Source organism: Pholis gunnellus (genome assembly GCF_910591455.1).
Source record: "Pholis gunnellus genome assembly, chromosome: 1".
Lineage (NCBI taxonomy): Eukaryota > Metazoa > Chordata > Actinopteri > Perciformes > Pholidae > Pholis > Pholis gunnellus.
Window position 1 is genome coordinate 28,625,738 of NC_136528.1, and position 21,791 is coordinate 28,647,528.

The 21,791-nt window shown below is 39.8% G+C and overlaps 1 protein-coding gene across 1 annotated transcript; it reads right to left on the reverse strand.

Moving 5' to 3' along the window:
* Window positions 1-16,072: 16,072 nt before the first annotated feature.
* LOC306697269 (gastrin-releasing peptide receptor-like) lies at window positions 16,073-21,542 on the reverse strand (the record flags this gene model as incomplete). Its single annotated transcript, XM_079161083.1, has 4 exons — window positions 16,073-16,216; window positions 16,672-16,785; window positions 19,038-19,380; window positions 21,235-21,542. The coding sequence occupies 4 exons, from the start codon at window positions 21,540-21,542 to the stop codon at window positions 16,073-16,075; spliced, it is 909 nt and encodes a 302-aa protein (XP_079017209.1).
* Window positions 21,543-21,791: the final 249 nt, after the last annotated feature.

Consider the following 21,791-nt stretch of genomic DNA (forward strand, 5'->3'; position numbering starts at 1 on the left):
CGTTTCTTTGTTTAGCAGGGACCGTTGTGTAGTCTTCCGCTGATAGCCTTGTGAGGAAAAATGCTAACTCAACTGTAGCCTCGTCTGCTGCTTCCTGATGCTTACAATCAGTGGAATGTGTCGATATCTCATTATGTGGTTTACATTCTTCTTTTTGTATTTCTTTGCATATAAAGATCGTCATTACTGTCTTACATTTCCACTGATTAAAAACAACACGGCGGCCCTGATATTCAAGACATTTAAGACTATATGGATTGCTTTAAGAAGACAGCAGCATTTGCTATAACTTCATATTTAGCATCTCAAAATGAAAACCCTCCACACGTTCCTTTAAATCATTGTACCGTAAAAAAACACATGAGCTAACAATGATGAGACTTTCGTTCATTTGAACAGCTGATAAACATACATGCACTTGATAAATGCCATAACACACACCCAGATTACGCAAACACACATATTAGAATGGTTGTAAAAGAGCTGAGTCAAAGGTGGTAAAAGGAAGGTTTATGAACAGAGTGGTTGGTGGTTAAAATCCAAGGACTCACTGGACGCTCTTCCCTCTACAACGTGCTAATCAGCAAGGCACAAAATAAGCCAACAATCCCCCAGCGGAGCTACCGGTAGAATATTGCACTGGTAATTCCTGATTCCCAGTGTGTCACTGTAAAGCTGGAGCAAATTCCCTTTAATGCATAAAAGTTACAAAATGAGCAAAGTGACTATTTTGTGACTACTTGGCCGACATTGAAAAGGCAGACGCTCCCATTTACAGGCCAGTCCCACCATGGAAAGCCTCCACATGGAGACACAAGAAAAAGGCAGATGACTTGACCGCCCGCTTGACTACAGAGGGAGAGATATAATACATCAACACTGACTGTAGAGAGCCTCCGCAATGGCAGCAAGAGGAACAGATGCTCAAAATATCCGAGGGGTCAAAACCGGTGACGACGAGGGCCAATACTGGAGGAGGGCCCGACAACTGTGTCCGGCCATGTAATACATGCTCTCGGGCAGAAAGTGAAGACACATTTTAGTGAGGTGGGAGGTAATAAAACCACCTCCTCACCATTTGTTTACAAAACTGAGGATAATTTAAGACAAAACATAATATCATTATTACAGAATATTAAGACAGCGTAATAGTGAGCAATCACTTGTCACATTAGTGTCAATTTTGAGCTATCTTTGTTGTTTAGGACTTACAGTAAGAACTTGTGTTTCCAACTTGTGCGTCAGTTTCCACTGGCTTTCTTTGCTGGAGCAGTTCGCTATAGCTGGAGTGGGATAACAAGGTCCAAGTGCATCCAGGAAGTGAAGATGTGTTTCCCCCAATGGGTGTGTTACCACATGGGAGACCAGAGGGGCGGCCATGTTTACGCGCCCGGTCCTTTTGAATGCTTTATTAATGCGTGTAAATTAATTAGTAGGCTACTGTTTTTTTTCTTCTTTACGTGAGTGCAGACTCTCCCACTAGCGTAAAACACAGGGCTTGTGCAACTGACCTTCCTCGAGGAGTAAAATAGTCCCAGATGAGGCGTGTCTGTGCTGTCACACTGTGACTTTATGATGATCTTATTGTGCTCAATGGAATGTTTATTGCAGATGTGATCATTACAATGTGGACAGTTAAAGCTGGGCATTTTAGTCAGTATTTATCATTTGTCCAGTTATAGAAAGGCATGTTATGTCATTCTGGAGCTGTGTCATTTGGTACTGATTAATCATGCAAAGCAAGGCGAATTTCTCTAATTTGTCCCAGTTACGTTTCCAGTTTGACTTCATCACCACACAGAGTGACTCAACGTCACGTGTGACTTTTCCAAATATAATATGAATATTTGGTCTACAATTCGTTTTCCATATATTCACACTATTTCTTTTCATATCGTATTTCATCATGCTAGGGCTAAGGGCTTTTTTATATACATCTTCAATATTCCTTAATGGAATTTGGTGCTAACGAGGGGGGTTTGTAGTAACGTTAGCTTACTTCACTTTTAACTGCTGTAGTTTTAATATTTCGTAGCCTACATTGTACTTTCGCCACTTTTGTGTAACGTTAGTATCATTTAACATTTCTGTGGGACAGCCGGGTTCGTCCTCGTTGTCGTCGAGTTCACAGAAACGTGAGAAGTTCCCCCATTGAACCCCTCCGGGGCTCTGAATGACGATATCATGGCTACCAAGCAACAAGTTAAAAAACAAACAGCAGCCATTAAACCACTTCGCCGAAGAAAGATACAAAGTAACGCCAGAGTCACATGCACATCAGTCACACAGTTAACGACGGGCTCCTCTGTAAATGAGTCATCTTACCTCGAGCAGATGAGTCTCAGCGTGAAGAAGAAGAAGAAGAAGAAGAAGAAGAAGAAGAAGAAGAAGAAGAAGAAGAAGAAGAAGAAGAAGAAGAAGAAGCAGAAGAAGCGGCTTTCGGACGCATAATATTCCTCCTGATGGACGGACTCGGAGTGTTTGGAGCTGGGCCCAACTTATCCTTTTAAAAAAGTTTTGTACCGTGGGTTGAAATGGATGAGCGGCGGTGCGGGTCTCCCACCAAAGTTTCCCCGTCCAGACACAGGAGGCTTGAGTGCACTTTCTAACAGTTGTTAGTGTTTCCCAGGACAACTCGGTGGGAGGAGTCTGCACGAGGGGCCGTTATAAGCCCTATTTGCGTTGGGTTTCTTCGAGGAGTTCAGACTACAGGAAGTAGGCTACATTTTCAGCCGCGAGGGAGGCCAAATGTATGGAAGCCCATTTTCAACAGCTAAAAAAAAAGAAAGATAGAGAGTCGAAATTATTTGGAAGCCCATTTCCGCAAGCAAAAAAAAATGAGATAAAGTCATAATTATGAGATCAAAAGTTATGATTTTGAGATAGAAATTCATAATTATGAGTTAGAAAGTAGAAATTGTAATATACTTAAACACAACAGTCACCTTTGGAATAGGTTACCCTACATTTGACATAGAAATGGATGGTGAGTACATTGAAGAATACTTTAAACGTGGCTTTACAACACATGAAATACTTCAATTGCTTGCTGTTTCACGTAGGATTGTACGAACGCACCCTTGAAAGGATTTTAAGCAAGAAGCAACTCTGGTGTAGAAAGAATAAAACCGATGTGGCTGAGGTGGCAACCTTCATTGAACAGCAACTGGAAACATCTGGTCAGTGTCATTGTTACAGATGGATGCACCAAAAGTGTTGGTTACATGAAATTGTGACTGACAGAGAAACAGTTTGAATATTACTGCAGTTATTGGACGGTGAAGGTGTTGATTTGAGGTCAAGAAACAGACTGAGAAGGCGTGTTTCCCACAGCTGTGGTCCAAACTATGTTTAACTGTGTGTAACCTTTGGTCCAAGCACTGCAAACCAGTGGATTGAGCGATGGTGGCTGATCTTGCAAAGTGAGTGTGTCCAGTTGTGGATGGCCCTATTTGACAAACTGAGAGATGATGACTTCTTTGACAAGTCCTTGATCCAGTTTTGCTTTCTTTAAACAATACAGGTAATTGACACATACACATACAGGTGATTGCCCAATATTATTCTTAAGAGCCACAAATGACCATGTGTAAGACAGTCATTGCCTATGTTCTGTGCAGAGAATTCTGTAATAAATGGCATGACATAATGATGTAAAAGACTCTTTTCATTTTTAGGTTCTTCAGAGACATTTTGATAGCTGTGCAATAGTATTGCAAAATATGTTGCACTGCAGCAAATTACATTTTGCAGGCATTAATATTACTGTATTGTGCCATCCCACCATACAACCAGGAGACAAATCCAGAATAAAACAAACAAAGGCCACCATGGTTGCTTATTGCTTGTTTAGATGTGTGCCATAAATAACGAAGTCCAGTTTCCAACAGACATTTTATTTCTCACATAAACAAAGGACAACCACTTTCTCTGTCATAATCCATTTCCTCAACATAGACTCAAGACATCTTAACATTTACATTCATTAAATATCACACTGTCAAAAACTGTTTGCTCCTGTCTACTCAACAACACATGAATCAAGTGACCCTCCTGATTATATTAACCTGTGGTCTAATTGACAGCAGCACTACACCCCCAAGTGGTGGAAGGTTGTACAAAACAATAACAAAATGGCTCTTACAGTATGTTTATATTGTAAAATGTCACGTCTCTATTTGATCATTTGAGGAGAACATACAATGTTGTGTGTGTATTTTTCACAACTAGTAATTAGTGCGCACTAGGGCCCGTCATAATACCTTACGCCAATGCATGGGTCAGGAATACTATACGTTTTCTGTATACTCTTTGTGACTAAATAGTATGTGCGTCCTTGGAAGAACTTAATGAGGTTGTATTGACTTGGAACACAGAGTCCTTCAAGTCCACAACTCACGATCACCTCATGGACGTCCCTCCATATTGGATGCAGTCCCTAGAGACTGTACACAGGCAGAGATTGCTTGCACCACGTGGACCTGGAGAAGGTTCATGTCTGCCTTGAAGAGTGTGTGTTCAAGGACTTCCCATGGAATGAAGATGTGTTCCATATCTGTGTGGAGCTAATGTCAGAGTATAATCTGAAATTAACAGAAGATGTGTTTGAAACAGTGAACCTGTATATATTGAACTCAGACATCTGATAAACAATGAACTAGATCGAGATCAAAAACTTTTCTGGCCCTTTGTCACATTCATATTAACAAAATCTTTTCTTTTGTTTCCTGTTTCATTCCAAGACAAAAATGCAAACTTGCCTTCTGATTGCAATTGTCAAAATGATAGTATATGTTATAGCCTGTGATGGATGCAAATAGAATTGTAGCTAATACACACAAAGTACTTCGTTGTCCTTACTTTGACTATTTGTAAAAACTGAGTAAAATGCAAAGTCCACACATTTATCAACAGAATTATTTATTCAAATATTTAAACAATCACAGCATAAAAAACTGAATATGTTTTCTTTTTAACTACAATTTCCTTTAACTTGCAACAGCAGGAAGTAAACCATCAATAGGCTTATGGAATGGTTGACAATGAAAAGCTGTCTTTTGGTAAATAATAAGAGCACTTGAATAGAGTAAGTAAAATAATGTTTGCAATGTTAAATTAAAAGAATATTGTAACAAGATTGGACTGTTATGTGACTAATACTTGTTTTGTTAAATGAAAATACATTACATTTAAATGAAGGCATTGTGGAACCAAAGTGATGAAATAACTCCTTCTGAAGTTAGCTTCAGTAAGAAATTTACTGAAATAATACTTTTATTTGTATTTATTTATTTATTGCTTTTGGAACAACAGCAATTGTGTGAACATGACAGCTAATGAAATACCTGTTATTACAAAACGTACATGTAAACGTAAATGATTGTTTCTGAAAATAAACATGAGCTTACTTGTTTTGCTGTTTCATCAAACTGTAGATATCTAAATATGATCAAACATGATTAGGTTATCTAATCAGGATTGCTGTTTTTTAAACAATTCCATTGTCCATGTTTAGATTGATGCCAGCACCATACAGCTGATGACAGATGAAGGTTGAAAGACTTATTTGCCATCATATGGTGATCGCCTAGCAGTGTTGGGATTTTGTAAGCAGAAGGAAAACAGCCACAACATTTGAAAATCAAAGCTTTTTGAGTGCCTGAAAGACAAATTGGCCGAAAGAAAACCTTATGATGTAGGAGGCTGCAGCAAAAACCAAGGGGCGCACTCACAACCACCTCAGCAAAGATATGCTCTGAGGACAATGTGTAGAAAGATCGTAGAAATGTATGAAAGCATAAAAGTATAGCTATTATAACCTGTAACCTTTTTTGAGTTCATAGTATAACCATCACAACATATAGCTTGTTCACACTTTTTATAACCATCATAATGTAACTTGTTTTATTTTTTGATAGATGTGATTTAACATATAAACTGTTTAGAGTTAGACGCTTGAGTGTTAAACAGTGCTTCTGGTTCTAACAGGATCAAATCAGTTACAACCAGTTACACTCTGTGTCAGCTCTAGAGAGAGGACTCGTGTGTGAGTGACACGTGAACATAGAGGAGGTTCCAGCCTGAGAGCAGAATACAAACAGCAGAGCAGAGCAGACAGACGAGAGGAGGGGGAGAATAGCCAGAGAGTGACTGGAGAATACCTCAGATCAGTGAAAGCTGAAAAAAGAGGAATGTTAGAATTCTAGCCACTGTAACTGTTTCATTGAATTGAATTTGTTGAATGTGAATCTTGTGTGAAGACCTGAAATAAAAACACAGCCTTACATTTAGTAAGTGTCTGAAACCAAACACAGTATTCTGGTCCTTTAAAACAATGTAACCCTCTTCCCCTGTCCATTAACCGTGCGATCCAGATGTGACGACTGAAGCTACCATACGGAGCTTAAGGTGAGTTCCCTGGGTGAAGACTTAGCAGTGTTAGTCATAAACACTGCCAAGTGTGAGAATGTTCACAATAGGCAATAATAAAGTACAGACGATGTACATAACTATTACATACAGGGTGTTAGGGTTGCATCCCATTGAGAGCGCCTAGGGCGTTAGCCGTAAAAGGTGGGACAGCCGACGGAGTGACCACCGTGTTAGGTGCTGAAGACTTCCCCGCCTAGAAACGGGGCAGGAGCCGCTCACGCTACAAATGACAAAAACAGAATGGATGCATTATGATAATGAAAAAGAGTCTTTCAAGCTTTTTGAGTGCCTGAACCTTGTGATGAAGGAGGCTGCAGCAAAAACCAAGGGGAGCACTCACAACCACCTCAGCAAAGATATGCTCTGAGGACAATGACAAAAACAGAATGGATGCATTATGATAATGAAAAAGAGGCTTTCAAGCTTTTTGAGTGCCTGAACCTTGTGATGAAGGAGGCTGCAGCAAAAACCAAGGGGAGCACTCACAACCACCTCAGCAAAGATATGCTTTGAGGACAATGACAAAAACAGAATGGATGCATTATGATAATGAAAAAGAGGCTTTCAAGCAAGTGAGAGCCAGACGAGGAAGTGGAACATGACAATTTGACGTTTCAAAGGACAGGAGAAAAAAACAGATTTGGAGTTAGAGCTCAAATTATCAAGAGGTGACAGTTGACAATGTATTTACAGTTGGACAATTGTACACTGACACAAAACTCCCTCTTGTTAGGTTTTATTTGACAGTCCACACAGTCACAGCGCGGGTTTGGCTCCATCTTTGGAGAGACAAGAGAGCTCTAAGAATCAGTCCTCCACTTCTTCTCTCAGTGCTGCTACAGCTCCACTGTAACTGTCAAAGAGACATGTTGTAACATGTCCTTGTTACCATGGGGTTCTTAAGGCACAATGACGCCACACAGTCAGGAAGCGGATCGTAATCTCTTTTATTTATTTCACCGCTCACGCTGGTCTCGGCCGGGCGCTCTGCCGCCGTGGGTTCCAGCGCCCAGCTCTGAGCGATCCTCCTTGTCAGACTTCTCGCTCTCAGCGTCGCTCGGCCCGCCTGTGTGTCAGTCTCCCGCCTCCGTCCCTACTGCTCGTTTAAAAGGGGACAGATACAATTACCAATTGTCCCCAGCTGAGGCTGATTAGTCCTCTCCCCGGCCCCGTTCCCTGAACCACTCCCTACCCACACTCAGTCCCCTCTGCAGGTGAGCCCAACCAGGCCCACGCCACCACACATGTGTAAATGAAATTTATTGAGTTTATATGGTACCGTTTGTGGTGCCTCAAGGTATCGTAGTTCGTTATGTAATGTCGTAAAGTGACGGGCCACACCCAGAGTTGGCGTGGGCATATGACCGTGGCATTGTGGGTTGTTTGCTGGCACAGAAGCAGAGAGGAGTGAACGACCCCAGGTTAAACTGATTCTGCACGTGGTACAAGAGGTGCACACGGTAAAGTGTTCATTTGTACATATATTTGTGTGTATTGTTGTTGACCTGCATTTATGTTTACATGTGTTGCATTTTTTGAGATTGTAGTTTATGTCATTATTAATGTGCTAATATGTGCTAGCCTGTTTGGCAATGGACATTTGCCTGAGAGACTCCAGGAAGAGCTCGCAATTTATGTAAAAATGTTTATGTTTTGTTTGTAGTTTTCACGGTGTCTGAGGTGTCTGAGGTGCAGAGAGAGAGAGAGACAATGCGGCAAATAAAGTTCATCAAAGACATCAGTACGAAGCGTCGCCATTTTGGGCGAGGGAGAAATATTGTCCTTATGAAGATCGCGCCTGTCATATTAGAGCAAGATGCCTTTGGATATGTGAAGAACCCTGTAGTGGAGAATTTACATGCCTGAGTCTGAGCGTACAGTGTTTGAATCATGGAGATCAGATTAGATTTTAACAGCGTTGACCAAGAAGAATTAATTGAGATCCTAGATAACCAAAGCTGCAGAAGGATACCAACAGCCAGCAATATTAATGAAATCCTCCAGGAGCATGCCCACAAAAGGCTTGACCAAGAGCCTGCCGACGTCATTGAACAAAACAATGGGCAACAATACTCAGCACCGCCGGGCACAGCCTTCAGGACCTCACAACTGTATACGAAACCCTGCAACCAACTGTAAGAAAGGTGGTGAAGTCTCTCACCTTCCCAGAGACAATGAATGTCCACCAGAAGGACATTCAGAAGTACCTAACCACATATTTGAGGAATGCTGATGCGCAGCATCTGTGTTTGTTGCTCAGGTTCTGCAGAGGGTCAGATACATGGCCCATACTTGTGGCTGTGTGCTGCAGCTGTCAGTCCATTATGACAGCTAGCCTGACTTCAGCTCTGAGATGAACACGGTGTTGGAGTCTAATGTGTGGGTAATGGACATAATCTAATCTAGTCCAGGGAGTATGTGTGTGTTTATGGTATTCACACACATTCAATGTAAAATCTTGTTATTTCCGTGTATGTTAGTGACCAAGCGTCCTCTCGTAGAACCTTGCATAAGATTGTGATGTTAAAAAAATAACTCTAAAGACAAACTGTCCTGTTTGTTACCTAGATCATTTGTTAAGGGCAACACCATAGGACATAATAGCATCACGCTGGTGGAGATCAAGGAGGACAAATATGTACGTTTAAGTAACTTTTGTTGGCACTTTAATGTATCAAGGTCTATGGAAACAATGCTTTGAGCTTTTCTTGTTTTGTTTTTGAGCTAAGCAATTGTTATGTAAAGTTAACACTACAAAAGTAACATTTTGGCTGGCATTAGTTAATGTCACTTAAGTTTAAGGCTTAATCCCATTGTGAAGGACATATATGGCAGACTGACCGAATACATGCCTAAAGTAAGTGGTGTAAACATCTAGTATCAAAAGTAAAATTACAATGATTACAAAGTACAATTGTTCAGTGTTCTCTTGCTCTGGGAGAATGTAAGTAATTTTTGATGAAAAGAGCACAATGGCAAAAATCACTTATCTGTTCAACTCTCAGGGTTAGTCAGTCAAAACAACCATTTTGTCTCGGAATCTATTGGCTAAATCGTCAGACATCCAGTTCCACACCTAGCAGCATCCTCATCATGTTCTCATTAGTGTATACAGTACACTTGTTTATTGTCAAAGTTTTAAAAGAATGTACTGTACTGTTACAGTGTATAGCTGCCAACTTTGACAGTTGCATCTATATGTAGCTGCCTGCTATGCCTATGATGTTGATGTTGTGGTCTTGGCATTTACAATTCAGAAGCAGGAGGCAGCACTGGTTCTCAGGTCTTTCGTTTTGATCTGGTTGAATATATCAAAAGTTACAAAATCATCAGCCGCTGGTGTGTGTCTGCTTGGCTCCCCATCGCTGTCATTTCTGTGTGCGCGAGCACACACACCTACATAGCTACACTAAACACATACAAACCCCAAATGACACACAGGAGATGCAAACCCAACAGAAGAAAAATAATAATCGGGAATGATTTGATGAAATGTATAAGCTGTGTCTACTTTAATCTGTTAAATTGACATACACAGCATGCGGAAGGGGATCCGTCGCTCCGTGCAAAATAACGACCGAGTACAACAATGATAAAAAGCCTCACATTGTTGTCACCTATTTAAGACCAGGATGCTACTAACACTAACATGTAGATTTATAACAGCTGACCACCCACAATAATGGTGACTAACCAGCCCAAAAAATTAACTATAGGCCTATCTATTCATTAATAATACATAATAGGATGATAGGATGTCTATATCAGCTTGCCAAGAGCACTTCCACTCATGAACAGCGCTGACCAATGCTATGAATGCATCGTCTGTCTACACAATCGGCAAAACCATGGACAGAGGGCAGGTGAGGTAATACAACTTTGGAAGAGCTTGCGGTGTAAATCCTTCAGCACCATGGACAGCGGCCTGCGCACGAGACACTTGAAGTGCATTTAGAATGCTCGCTGGTGCAATGGAACTGCCGACAGGCACATCTCACATCTAGAAATGAATTATAATTTACATTATCCACCTTGGCTTAATTTTCCTAGATATTTGTTCTTTACATGTCAGCATTGCAAGAATTTCAAAATCACGTTTGGAAAAGAAGTTGAAAAAAAAATGTTCTCCTCCGTGTGCGTCATTCATGCATTGCGTCTCGCTCATCTTCCGACCAACTAATCCGTTTTCCTTCACCACACCAGGAGACGCATGGATTCACTTATAGGCTACATCTTCACATATATAATCTGTTTTACAAAATGGCTTCATCAGCAAAATATTAATTACATGAGTAATAAAGTTACGAGTAATACCACTTGTGCATGAGCACGCTCAAAATGAAAGACAATTATTTTCATAATCTGCGCGAGCTCTTTGCCCAATTAATCATTTGTGCGGAATTCCGGAAAAAGTATGAATTGAACAGCGTACACGTCCGCATGCACTACACTGTCCGTAGTATTGTCCAGGGTGCTGATAGACGCCACAGTATTGCGCCTGGGCCACACTGCCTATACCTCTACCTGTGCGTTGGCTACCTCGCTGAACTGCTGCGGCTCGCACGTGCGTGTGCTGTTCACACAGCTGCCAGCCCTATCTTTGAACGTGGAGTTTGTCTTTGATGATGACCATCAATAAAAGCTTTGTTAACAAATGTAGGGATTTCATCCACAGACACATTTGAAATGGAGACAGGAAGCGTTAAGTTAAAATAAATTATATATTTGTTTTCATTTCATTTCTGTGATATATTCTACAGATAGACATTGAAACTGTAACACAAATAGAGACAGTGAAAATGATAGTTATATTGACGCCATAGCAACATTACACATTTTATTACAGTTGTAACTCTTAAGACGTTAAGCTTGTGAAATTGTCACAAAAAAGAAATCTGGAGCTCCAATTTCCCTGCTTAATCCTATTAGAAAAAAAACAATTACATTTTTTCCAGGGTGCCAGTTGTGTTATGTATTTGTACTAGTACAGGGAGCTTGAGATGCTCAGCTATTTGAAAAAAGTGTAGTTAGGCAAACAACATACATTTGTAAGGACAAGAGCTTGTGACCGCTGAAAGCAGATTTTAGTGTCACTTTCACAGTATGTGTAAGAAGCGGCTTTATGGCTATATAGACATGGGGCAACAAAAACATCAGCACATAACTTAAATCTAATTTTCACGTGCCTGTATTTCAGATGGCATTAAAAATAAACAACTCAGGACATATATATATATATATACACAGTAGGCCGAGCTGACACTGTTTCTCATAGCACATACTTCATTTCCCCATTCCATCAGTAATCATTTGACAAAGTCTTAGATAAAGGTCTGTAATTTCATACACATCATCAGAAATTGCCAGGTTGTGCTCTGCCATAAGTTCCACACACAAGTGAAAGACGTCCTCATCACAAGGATAGTCCTTAAAACAACGGCATATTTCTATTTTCATTTGATCAGCTGGCTGCAAGAAATTCTGAGCCCCATAAAGGTTGGGAACCGCATATATTATGGAGGGACGACCGTTAGGAGCCCGAGGACTGTTTGTTGTATATGCGATGGTCATTCCAGGCAGTTACAACTTCATCAAGCTCCTCCCATATAATGGACAGAAAAAGAGTGAATATAATAATTGGCGTTTCATGCGTATTATCTCTCATGGTTAGGGGAGACTAGGGATTATTGTATTAAAGGGATGGTTTTAACAGCACCACTTTCACCAAGAAGGGATGACCTCGGAGGCATGTGATCAATTTAATGTATGACTTCTTCTTTCTTGACCTTGCATCTGAAATGTCATACGTGTGAAGAAGTATGCAGATGTTACAGCCAAAACACTGATTTTCAGGTAAGACAGTAATTTGTTGGACGGGACATAAAATCCATATTTTGATTAGTACTACTGTTGACGTTGGAGTTGTTGAAGATTAGAGAATAATCACTAAAGGTAAAATGTGACACTTTTCATCCATTCTTATTTCAAACCACTATGCTGCTACAGCTAGCTATACATGGCTGACAGGGACGGGGATGGATGTAACACTCTTTTAATCTAATTAACCCTGAATTGACAACTACACACATGCACACACATATTTTTTGTTCACTACATACAAAGCTGATGTTCTCTTCTAAATTTAAAAGTATCAACACCACCGTAAAATGCAAATACAAACACAATGACATTGTGCTTTATTTAGTGCATACATTCCAGAAGAAAGTTCTTCAAATGTTTTAAAAGTATACAGTAAGAGTACAGTCATTCTTAAAGTGACTTAAAAGTCAGTGGCGATTTGTTTTTGTTCTTGGCGAACCACAGGAAGATATTGTGAAGTGTTGACACATGCGCCATAAACTATATTTTGTGGTGTGATCTCAATTTTTTAATTCAACCTTTGTATTGTTACAACTCACCTCAGGGTGTTTTATAACTTACATCGGTAGTGGGGCAGGTTGTAAATGTTGTTGTGATTAATTCATTTTGTGACATATTTGGAGAAGTCAGAAATATTGCTATTTGTAGTAGACAAATAAGGGTTCTTTGTGTCAAAATTTGAGAACTCGAACAGAAGAATTCGGCGATTTATAGGTGCTCGGATAAAAAGTGTTGCAATCATCCCCGGTCTCCCCTACATCTGTGTTGATACTGTGATCAATAGGTTTTTAGGATACTGTACCTGCATGGAATTTTGGAAGCAAAACTGGATCAGAGATTTGTCAATGAAGCTGTCAACAAAATAGCCATCTGCTTTCAGCTTTCACCATTCTCATCCTCACTGGTGTGCAGAAACGTTTGCATTATTGCAAGGTGGTTATTCTCAGTACCGTGATCTAACCTGATTTTTTGCGGACATCAATTGTTTTCTGTCACAGCATCTATGAAGTAACCTGAGATAATAAGAGGGTCATTGTTGGTTTTGTATGCTTCTAGCCATATCATTTTCTCGAGAACCCATCTATGCAACCACTGATGCAGCCATATTCCATAAGGCTTTAATTTGTCGTACCCATCTATATGCCAGTTTGGCCCACGGCTGACATACATACGCCGTCTTAAACGGCACGCAGGTCTACCCCATTCCCGTCCATCAGTTGCATCAATTGATGCACAGTTTCTCTGTCGGTAATTATCCCGGCCTTCCCACATTTCTGGTGCATCCATCTGTAGCCGTGCTGTTTGTCAGACGTTTGTAGCTGTTGGTGAATGAAGGATGCTACCTCAGCTTCATCTATCTTATTTCATCTCCACCAAAGTTGATTCTTTTGTAGCTTTCTCTCTAGGGTCCGGAGGCTGAGTTTGATATCATGTGATTCCTCCAAAACGACTACATTTTCACGATTTGTGAATCCACGTCTAAAGTAGTCTTCAATGATGATATCCATTTGGATCTGCTAAGGTTTGTCTCATCCATTTGCTTCTGTTGCTTTGGCGCATGTGAGGTAGAGATACTATATGAGAAAGTAAGTATCTCATAATTATGAGATAGTAAGTCATAACTATTACTTCTACTACTACTTCTAATGCTACTAATACTTCTACTACTACTAATACTTCTACTACCACTACAACAAATGCTATTACTACTAATACTACCACAAATGCTATTACTACTAATACTTCCACAAATGCTATTATTACTACTTCTACTAATACTGTTATTTCAACTACTACTACGACCACTACTACAGCTATTACTACGACCATGACTACTGTCACAACCTGGCTCAAAGGCTGCAACATAAGGGAGACAAGACGAGTTGAAAGTATTAAATAGACATTTATTTAAATTACAAATAACCAAACAATCAAAACATAGCAGCAGCCGTGTCAGCCAAGAAGAGGCAGCTAAGAAGAAGAGACCAGCCAAAGAAGAGGGGGAACCTTTATAGCTGGGACCAAACCAGGCTCAGGTGTCGCTCATCAGTGGCCGATTAACATCCTGAAAGACAAACAGACAGCAAACAGGACACAGACCACAAGTGGAAGGGAGGGGTCATCACACTACTACTGCTGCTGCTACTGCTGCTACTACCAATATTACTACTACTACTACTTGTACTTCTTCTAATGCTATCAATACTTTTACTACCAATAATATGTATAGTACCACTTCTACTACTACTACAACTGCTGTTACTACCACTATTACTGTAACTACTACTACTACTACTACAAATGCTATTACTACTACTGCTAAAACTACTACAACTACTACTACTACTTCAAATGCTATTACTACTACTACTACTACTGCTAAAACTACAACAACTACAACTACTACTACTACAAATGCTATTACTACTACTGCTAAAACTACTACAACTACTACTACTACAAATGCTATTACTACTACTACTACTGCTAAAACTACAACAACTACAACTACTACTACTACAAATGCTATTACTACTACTGCTAAAACTACTACAACTACTACTACTACAAATGCTATTACTACTACTGCTAAAACTACTACAACTACTACTACTACTTCAAATGCTATTACTACTACTACTACTGCTAAAACTACAACAACTACAACTACTACTACTACAAATGCTATTACTACTAATGCTACTACTACTACTGCTATTTCAACTAGTTTCACTTGTCAAATGTTGTCGTGTTATGTGAATATGCGTTTTTTACACAATAAAATAACCTGTAGCTGTGGCGTCATAATGACGTTATTGGGAGGTGGTCCAACTGTAGTAGGACAGCACTGAAGGCCCAGGTATAAAATATACGGCCCGCCACTGGAGAGACAAAACGTTTATAACAGCCTGCGACAAACAGGAGGTGTTTGTATTGAAAGGTATAGTAATTTCCCAGGTACACAGGGTATAGCACATAGATGATGTTGCGTTGCATTATGGGAAAGGTCAAACCTGTCTCCTAGCTACTAGCATGACTCTAGATTATTTTTATGGCTATGTTCAGACGCTCACAGCAGTAAGTTAAGGAGAAAGATTGTGGTGTTGTTTTAACACTTCCTCCGTGGCTTGAAGCATGTAACATGACTGGAAATTAACTTTAAACAGCAATATCCATCTTTTTCTACCTTTAAGTTCTTTTGTTACCTAAATCTACACATGTGTATGTGTGAGTCAAGGGTGTCCTTATGACAGCCGTGTGGTACAAAGATGTCAAACCTTCTGCACTGGAAAAACAGTTGCCTTTGAACATAATACAGGCAGCAAGGTGTAATAGGTAAATCCAATTTGTAGTATACGTTTAAATATACTTTCTGGAGACAGGGCTGGAATATGTAGGATCAAGCATTTTTAAAGTTTGACCCATATGCTCTGCTGCTCTGACGACCATTATTATAATAATGACAATGTCTGTCTGTCTAAAAGTGCAATATTCAAACACTGGAGTATCCCTTTTGGTACAATAACTCAACGACATATCTTCATGCAAGGTTCTTATGATCAAACTGTTTTGTGAAAACATACAGTAAAAATGGTAATGGATCACTGACTCAAAAGCAAAGAAGCAGAAACACAGAAACACACATCCCTCACATGCAACCCCATTTCAGGTTGATCATGCTCGGGCTGGAGTGATGTGTTGCGGACATATGTCACATGCGTGTGAAAAAGAGTGGGGTTCTGCTGAGGATCATATGACATCAGCAGCACAGGTGCTGATTGAAGTGCTCCTGGAAGGTGTCGCTGCTCAGGAGGTAAAGGGCAAACGGGTAGAGGAAGGAGTTGGTGAAGGCGAGGATATGAGCGAGGACGCTGCACACAAAGTCAACCATGGAAGTGTCCACCTGGTCGTAGAGAAGTAGGGGGGAGGGTTGGGAAAAATTGGTTTGAATGATGAAGAGACATAGAGGTGTGCATGTACAAGGGAAGTCACCAAATACAAATAGATCCGTTGGATATGAATGTGCTCTGGACCAGAATCAGAATTTGTGCAGTAACATTTGTCTAAATGAGCGAGTACGGCCTGTTTTGTCAGTAGCTTTGTGATTTTTAGGAGCTAAAATACGATACATTCATATTAGTACATGGTTAAAATAGTATATTACAAGTTAAACTTATGTGAAACTTAAATGGCAGTAAAATAAATGGTATAGACGATGATCCAGTAGACAGAGATCAGAATAAAGACACAAATACAAATATTTTTGTGAAATAAACAGATACAGATAATAACTGTGTGTTACACACCGAGTGGATATGAACACATAGAATAAACATGTGTTTGTTTTGTGCAGCCTACCTGGGAGTAGTGATAGGGGCGGTATAAGTAGATGATGTGACGGGGAAGCCAGCACAGTGCAAAGAGAGCAACAAACAGCAGCACTGTCCTGGCGAAGCACTTTTTTGATTCGAACTGTTGGGTGAAGAACAAACCCGTCAAAACCAAAGAACAATGCTGGTATATGATAGACATTAGTGTTTTAACATTTAAGTGTATTTTTGCCATAGGTGGAGGAGGTGTTTAGATCTTTTTACATAGTCCTGCATTCAAAATTCTACTTAAGCAAAAGTATCACCAGCAAAATGTACTTTGTACTCAATGTACTCAAATGTAAAAGGGCTCAGTGCGAAGCAGAATTACCTCTTTCAGTGTCAGTTTTTTGTATATTGGATTATTTGTGTGATAGAAAGAATAACGTATTGTAGTAGAGATATTGATTATGTAAGTATTAAATATGAGGTCATGAATAGCAGAACCTTGGATCATATGTGTACAGACTGGTTCTATCTGGTGGGTAGAGACACACCGGGTCTACTCAGATATCTCATATAATATATTATATAAGGGTATAGGATACAAATAGAGACATATTAAGGTTTTATTAAAGTTTTTGGTGGAGACTGTACCCTTGTGGGCTCTCTGTACTGAAGGCTTCTCTGATTTATGGACTGTAATAAAACATATATGCAACTCAGTTCAACTTGGCCTGAACAGGTTTTATTCTTTTATTCGTACAAGAAGTACACGTTTTCTTCATCAATTGTTATTGTAGGAGCTATATATTTGATGATGATATTTTGTTATTTAATTAATAAGTAGTATTGTTTAATTATGGTAGATGTTTGTTTATATAGGTTAGAATGTTTGTGTGATATATTAAGATTGCTTTTTCTCTTTAATAGTCATTTGTTACGTTATATTATCTTTTGTTGTTTAAATATACTTAGTTTTGGGTTAGTTAGTTTGGTTTAGTTCTTTGGGTAACACTGTGGGCACCTGTGGCTCTATATAGGAGGAGGTAGGTAGGACCAGCATGCACCGGGGTGGGCCTATAGTTTTTTACCAGCACAGGAGAGACGGCGTAAGACAGGAGTTTTCTTTGTTCTTTTTGTTTGTTTGCTTGTTTTGTTTGGCTTACTTAAATAAATAAGAAAAATCGGAATCCTGTCTGGACATTCAAACTCTCTTCTGCCTGCATGAAGAAACAAACCACGGTGGTGCATCAGTGGCCTTTGATTATTGTTTGTTTTATTTTGATTTATTCGACAAATGGCCACTACAGTTATTATCATTACTGATGTATTACTGTGTAAACTGCATTTTCATGTTGTAGCTGGTGGAGGTTAAGTTACTAGTAAATACTTTATGTACTGTTGGGTTGCTTAATCTATACCATATAAATATATGGCCTGTTCTGAAAAATGTAATCTTAATACTCAACTAAAGTACAAGTACCTCAAAAGTGTACTTAAGTACAGTATTTCAGTTAATGTACATAGTTACCTACCGTCACTTCTGCATTATATTTATAATTTTGTGTTATCTTTATTCAAGAATGTGTTCTTTCAATTTGAGAGCATGACTAAGCAGTTTCTGCTAAAACTGTGTGCTGCACTCAGATGTGAGAGAATACAGATTTCCTGCAGGCTCCAGCTTCGGCCCTTCTCCTCACACGTGGGCTGCGTCTGTGTGCTCATGAAACGTCTGCTCTTGGATTGGATAGTTTTTGCGCAACGTCAAAATTCCACAGGTGTAGTGTTGCCCAATGAAATGTTCTTTCCCTGATGTTAGTTTGTAGACTATTTCAGTAGTTAAGTCCGCTAGGCTAATTCATGCAGTGTAAAATGGCACTCGGTGCTCTGTCAGCAGACTGTGATGCACTGCAGAATGATTTATGTTTTTGTTATGTGTATGAACTGCCTCACAGAGATTGTATTGAAACGATGCAGCTTTTTATGTCAAAGACTGTTATAGTCAGATTTTTGAAAGCCCTTTGTAAATAAAATGTGAGTTCAGATTTGTCTGAGTGCTTGTATTAATTGATGAAAAAGTATTCATGTGCAGTAATGGTGATCGGATTGAATTATGGGGCCATGAAGATTCACACTTCTAATAATTCACAGTGCGCCTTTAATTAAAACAAATCAAACATGTAATGAGCAGGGCTCTAGCTTCCATTAAGGTCACTGAGGTTATGCCATTGGTATTATTTCTGGGTATTTGGGGGATATAACCGTAGTGAATTCCACGCCAAGTTTTATAAAACAATCAACACATAATGGTTAGGTTTCAGTAGATTAAAATGGTATTTTGTCTTTTTACTCATGACCTCAGTACATCAAAGATCGAGCTACGGCACTAGGGATGGTAGTTTGAACACTGGCCTCTCGTCTTGCATGCAAGGTCCCCTCCACAGGCAGGTTTGAGGCGCTCCTCATCAGGCTCCTGATGATGAATGTGTAGTACACGGATATGACCAGCAGGGGAATGAGGTAGAAAATGAGGAAAGAGGCCATGGAGTGGATCTTGGGGTGCAGTTCCCCCACATGGGCGCAAGTGACGAAGCTCTTATTAGTGGAGGTGACGTTGACGGTGTGGAGGTCAGAGAAGACGGCCTCGGGGATAGCCAGGACCAGGGAGAGGAGCCAGATGAGTGCCGCCCGCAGGACAATGCAGGTGGTAGTGCTCGATGTTTGGATGTCCTGGGTCTTCACGATGGCCTTGTACCTGATGGATGTGGAGATATAAGTTGGATGGATAGATAAAGGTGTTAACACAACGTGTTGGTGTTCTTCATGTTGATACTACGCTGATGAGAGCAGTGACACAATTCTTTTAGCAACCGGTCAACCCAAAGGTTTTTTCTGAATGATGTCTGGTAACTCAATTTAAGGATAATGTGTAAGACCAGTGCTCAAATTATATCATTACCTTAAAAAACCTGATTAAGATCTGACCTGAGCAGCCTGCTTTTAGACACGTTTCCAAGAACTGAACTGCACAACACCACAATGTCAGCTTTTAACATTTCTCTGGCTGAACATTGTAGCCTACCCCTCAGCCCTGGATGTTGAGAATATATAATATATATATATGTATATATATGTATATACATAAGCCCCCACAAAAGAACCGCCCCCCCCAGGGTCTGGGAGCCGTTTCCTTTTTTTAAAAGAGCTCAAACCCGCACTGGGCTAGCCCCCTCCTCAAACGGTCTGGGGGCGACCGATCAGTCTTTAAAAAAAACATATGATCATACTAAATAAATTAAAACACAATCAATACACCAATTATAATTAAAACAACAACAAAAATAACTAAATTAATTCAATAATATTTAACCCGGTTGACCTGGCATGACTGATCCACTGTCCTGTTCTGGAGCTCCCTGACGGTGTCCTGGTCGTGGTTTGCTGCCAGTGGACGGGGCGATACTGCCCCTGACTTTGTTTACGTTAACAATTATTATTTAGTAATGTATGTAATTTGCCCTCATTTATGTATTTCTTATGTTTTTTTCTTACATCTCAAAAGGCTCAGAAACACACACACACACACACACACACACACACACACACACACACACACACACACACACACACACACACACACACACACACACACACACCGTTCTCCCATACACTGACTATATGATGATATGATGGCTTGTATCTCACTGTTCTTGTCGTTGTTATTATGTGTATGTATTGTCTCTTGTCTTGCAATAAAAAATAAAATAAAATAAAAGAAATCTGAATCTGAATCACAGAAGAAAATGATTCTGATGAAAGGAACAAAAACTGTGAACAAAATAAATATAGCGATTTTACTTTTTAATTTCACTTTATAGGCCACAGGTTGTCTACGGGTGTTGTTGGAAAGCAGGGCGGCTGAAATAATCTTAATCTTAAAATAACAAAGACGCGCATAGTGGCCAGGATTACAATTAATTTCGAGACTCCAAAAATAATTAATTTTAATTAAACGTTATTAGATACACAGGACACCGCACCAGTATTCTCATTTTCACATTTTTCTTTTCATCTTTTCATCTTCTTTTATAACAGCACACAGGTCTGACTGTATGTGAGACAATAAGGGGTTCCTGAAACATTAGTCGGGAGAAAAAAACTTAACAAGCGGTCAAAGATGGGAAATAATGAGGAAGAACAGAAACACGTATTCTAACCGTGATATGAAAGCATCCTGGAACACATTTTAAAACATTATTCTACTACACCATTCAAGTTTTCCACTCACAGCCAATGATTTAAAACACATTGATATCCTCTAAACAGGCAAAAGTCTTCTTTATAACAACACACTTTTGAAATTAGAAATCTATTGCCTCTATCAAGCGCGCACTTGTCAGCAGCCTTGAACAGAAGCGCACAGCTCTCTCGTGCGTAATACTCACCCTGATCAATAAACAGTTGCATTGTTGCTTTACATTGTGGTAATTTAGATTGTACATATTCACTTCATAACGAGAGGAACAATAGGACGTTTGGTTAATTAGGCTGGCTATTTTAAAGTGATTATAGGTCAATAACATGATTAGAACAGAAACCTATAGCCTACCTGTCAGCAGCGAGGGCAGTGAGAGTGAACACAGACACCCCGACCGAGGTGAGCTGAATGAAGGGGATGACTTTACAGCCCGCTCTCCCAAACAACCACTCCTCTGACAGGTAGCGGCTGACATCGACCGGAGCGTAGGTCACCAGCAGTAAAACATTCCCGAGCGCGAGACTGGACATGAAGATATTGGGCACATTGCGGAGGTAATTGTCAGAGCAGAACGTCTTGATGACCGTGAAGTTGCCGATAAGCCCATAAACCCCGATCATGCCGTAGAGTGATGTGATGACAAAGTCGGTAAACCACATCGTTCGTACCTTGGAGAGTTGTGAGGCTTTGGAGACAGATGCTCTCACATCTCTCACTCGCCCTCTCCCTTTTTTTTCTTTAACGATTCAATGGACGTTATGGAAGGGCACTGACGTCATAAAAAAAAAGAAGATGAAAACTGAGTGTAAGTTACTTACACTTTATAAATTATCTTATTAATTATCTACAACTCATTAATAATTGGTTTGTAACTTATAAAATACTTAATTTAAATGGGGTATCCATCA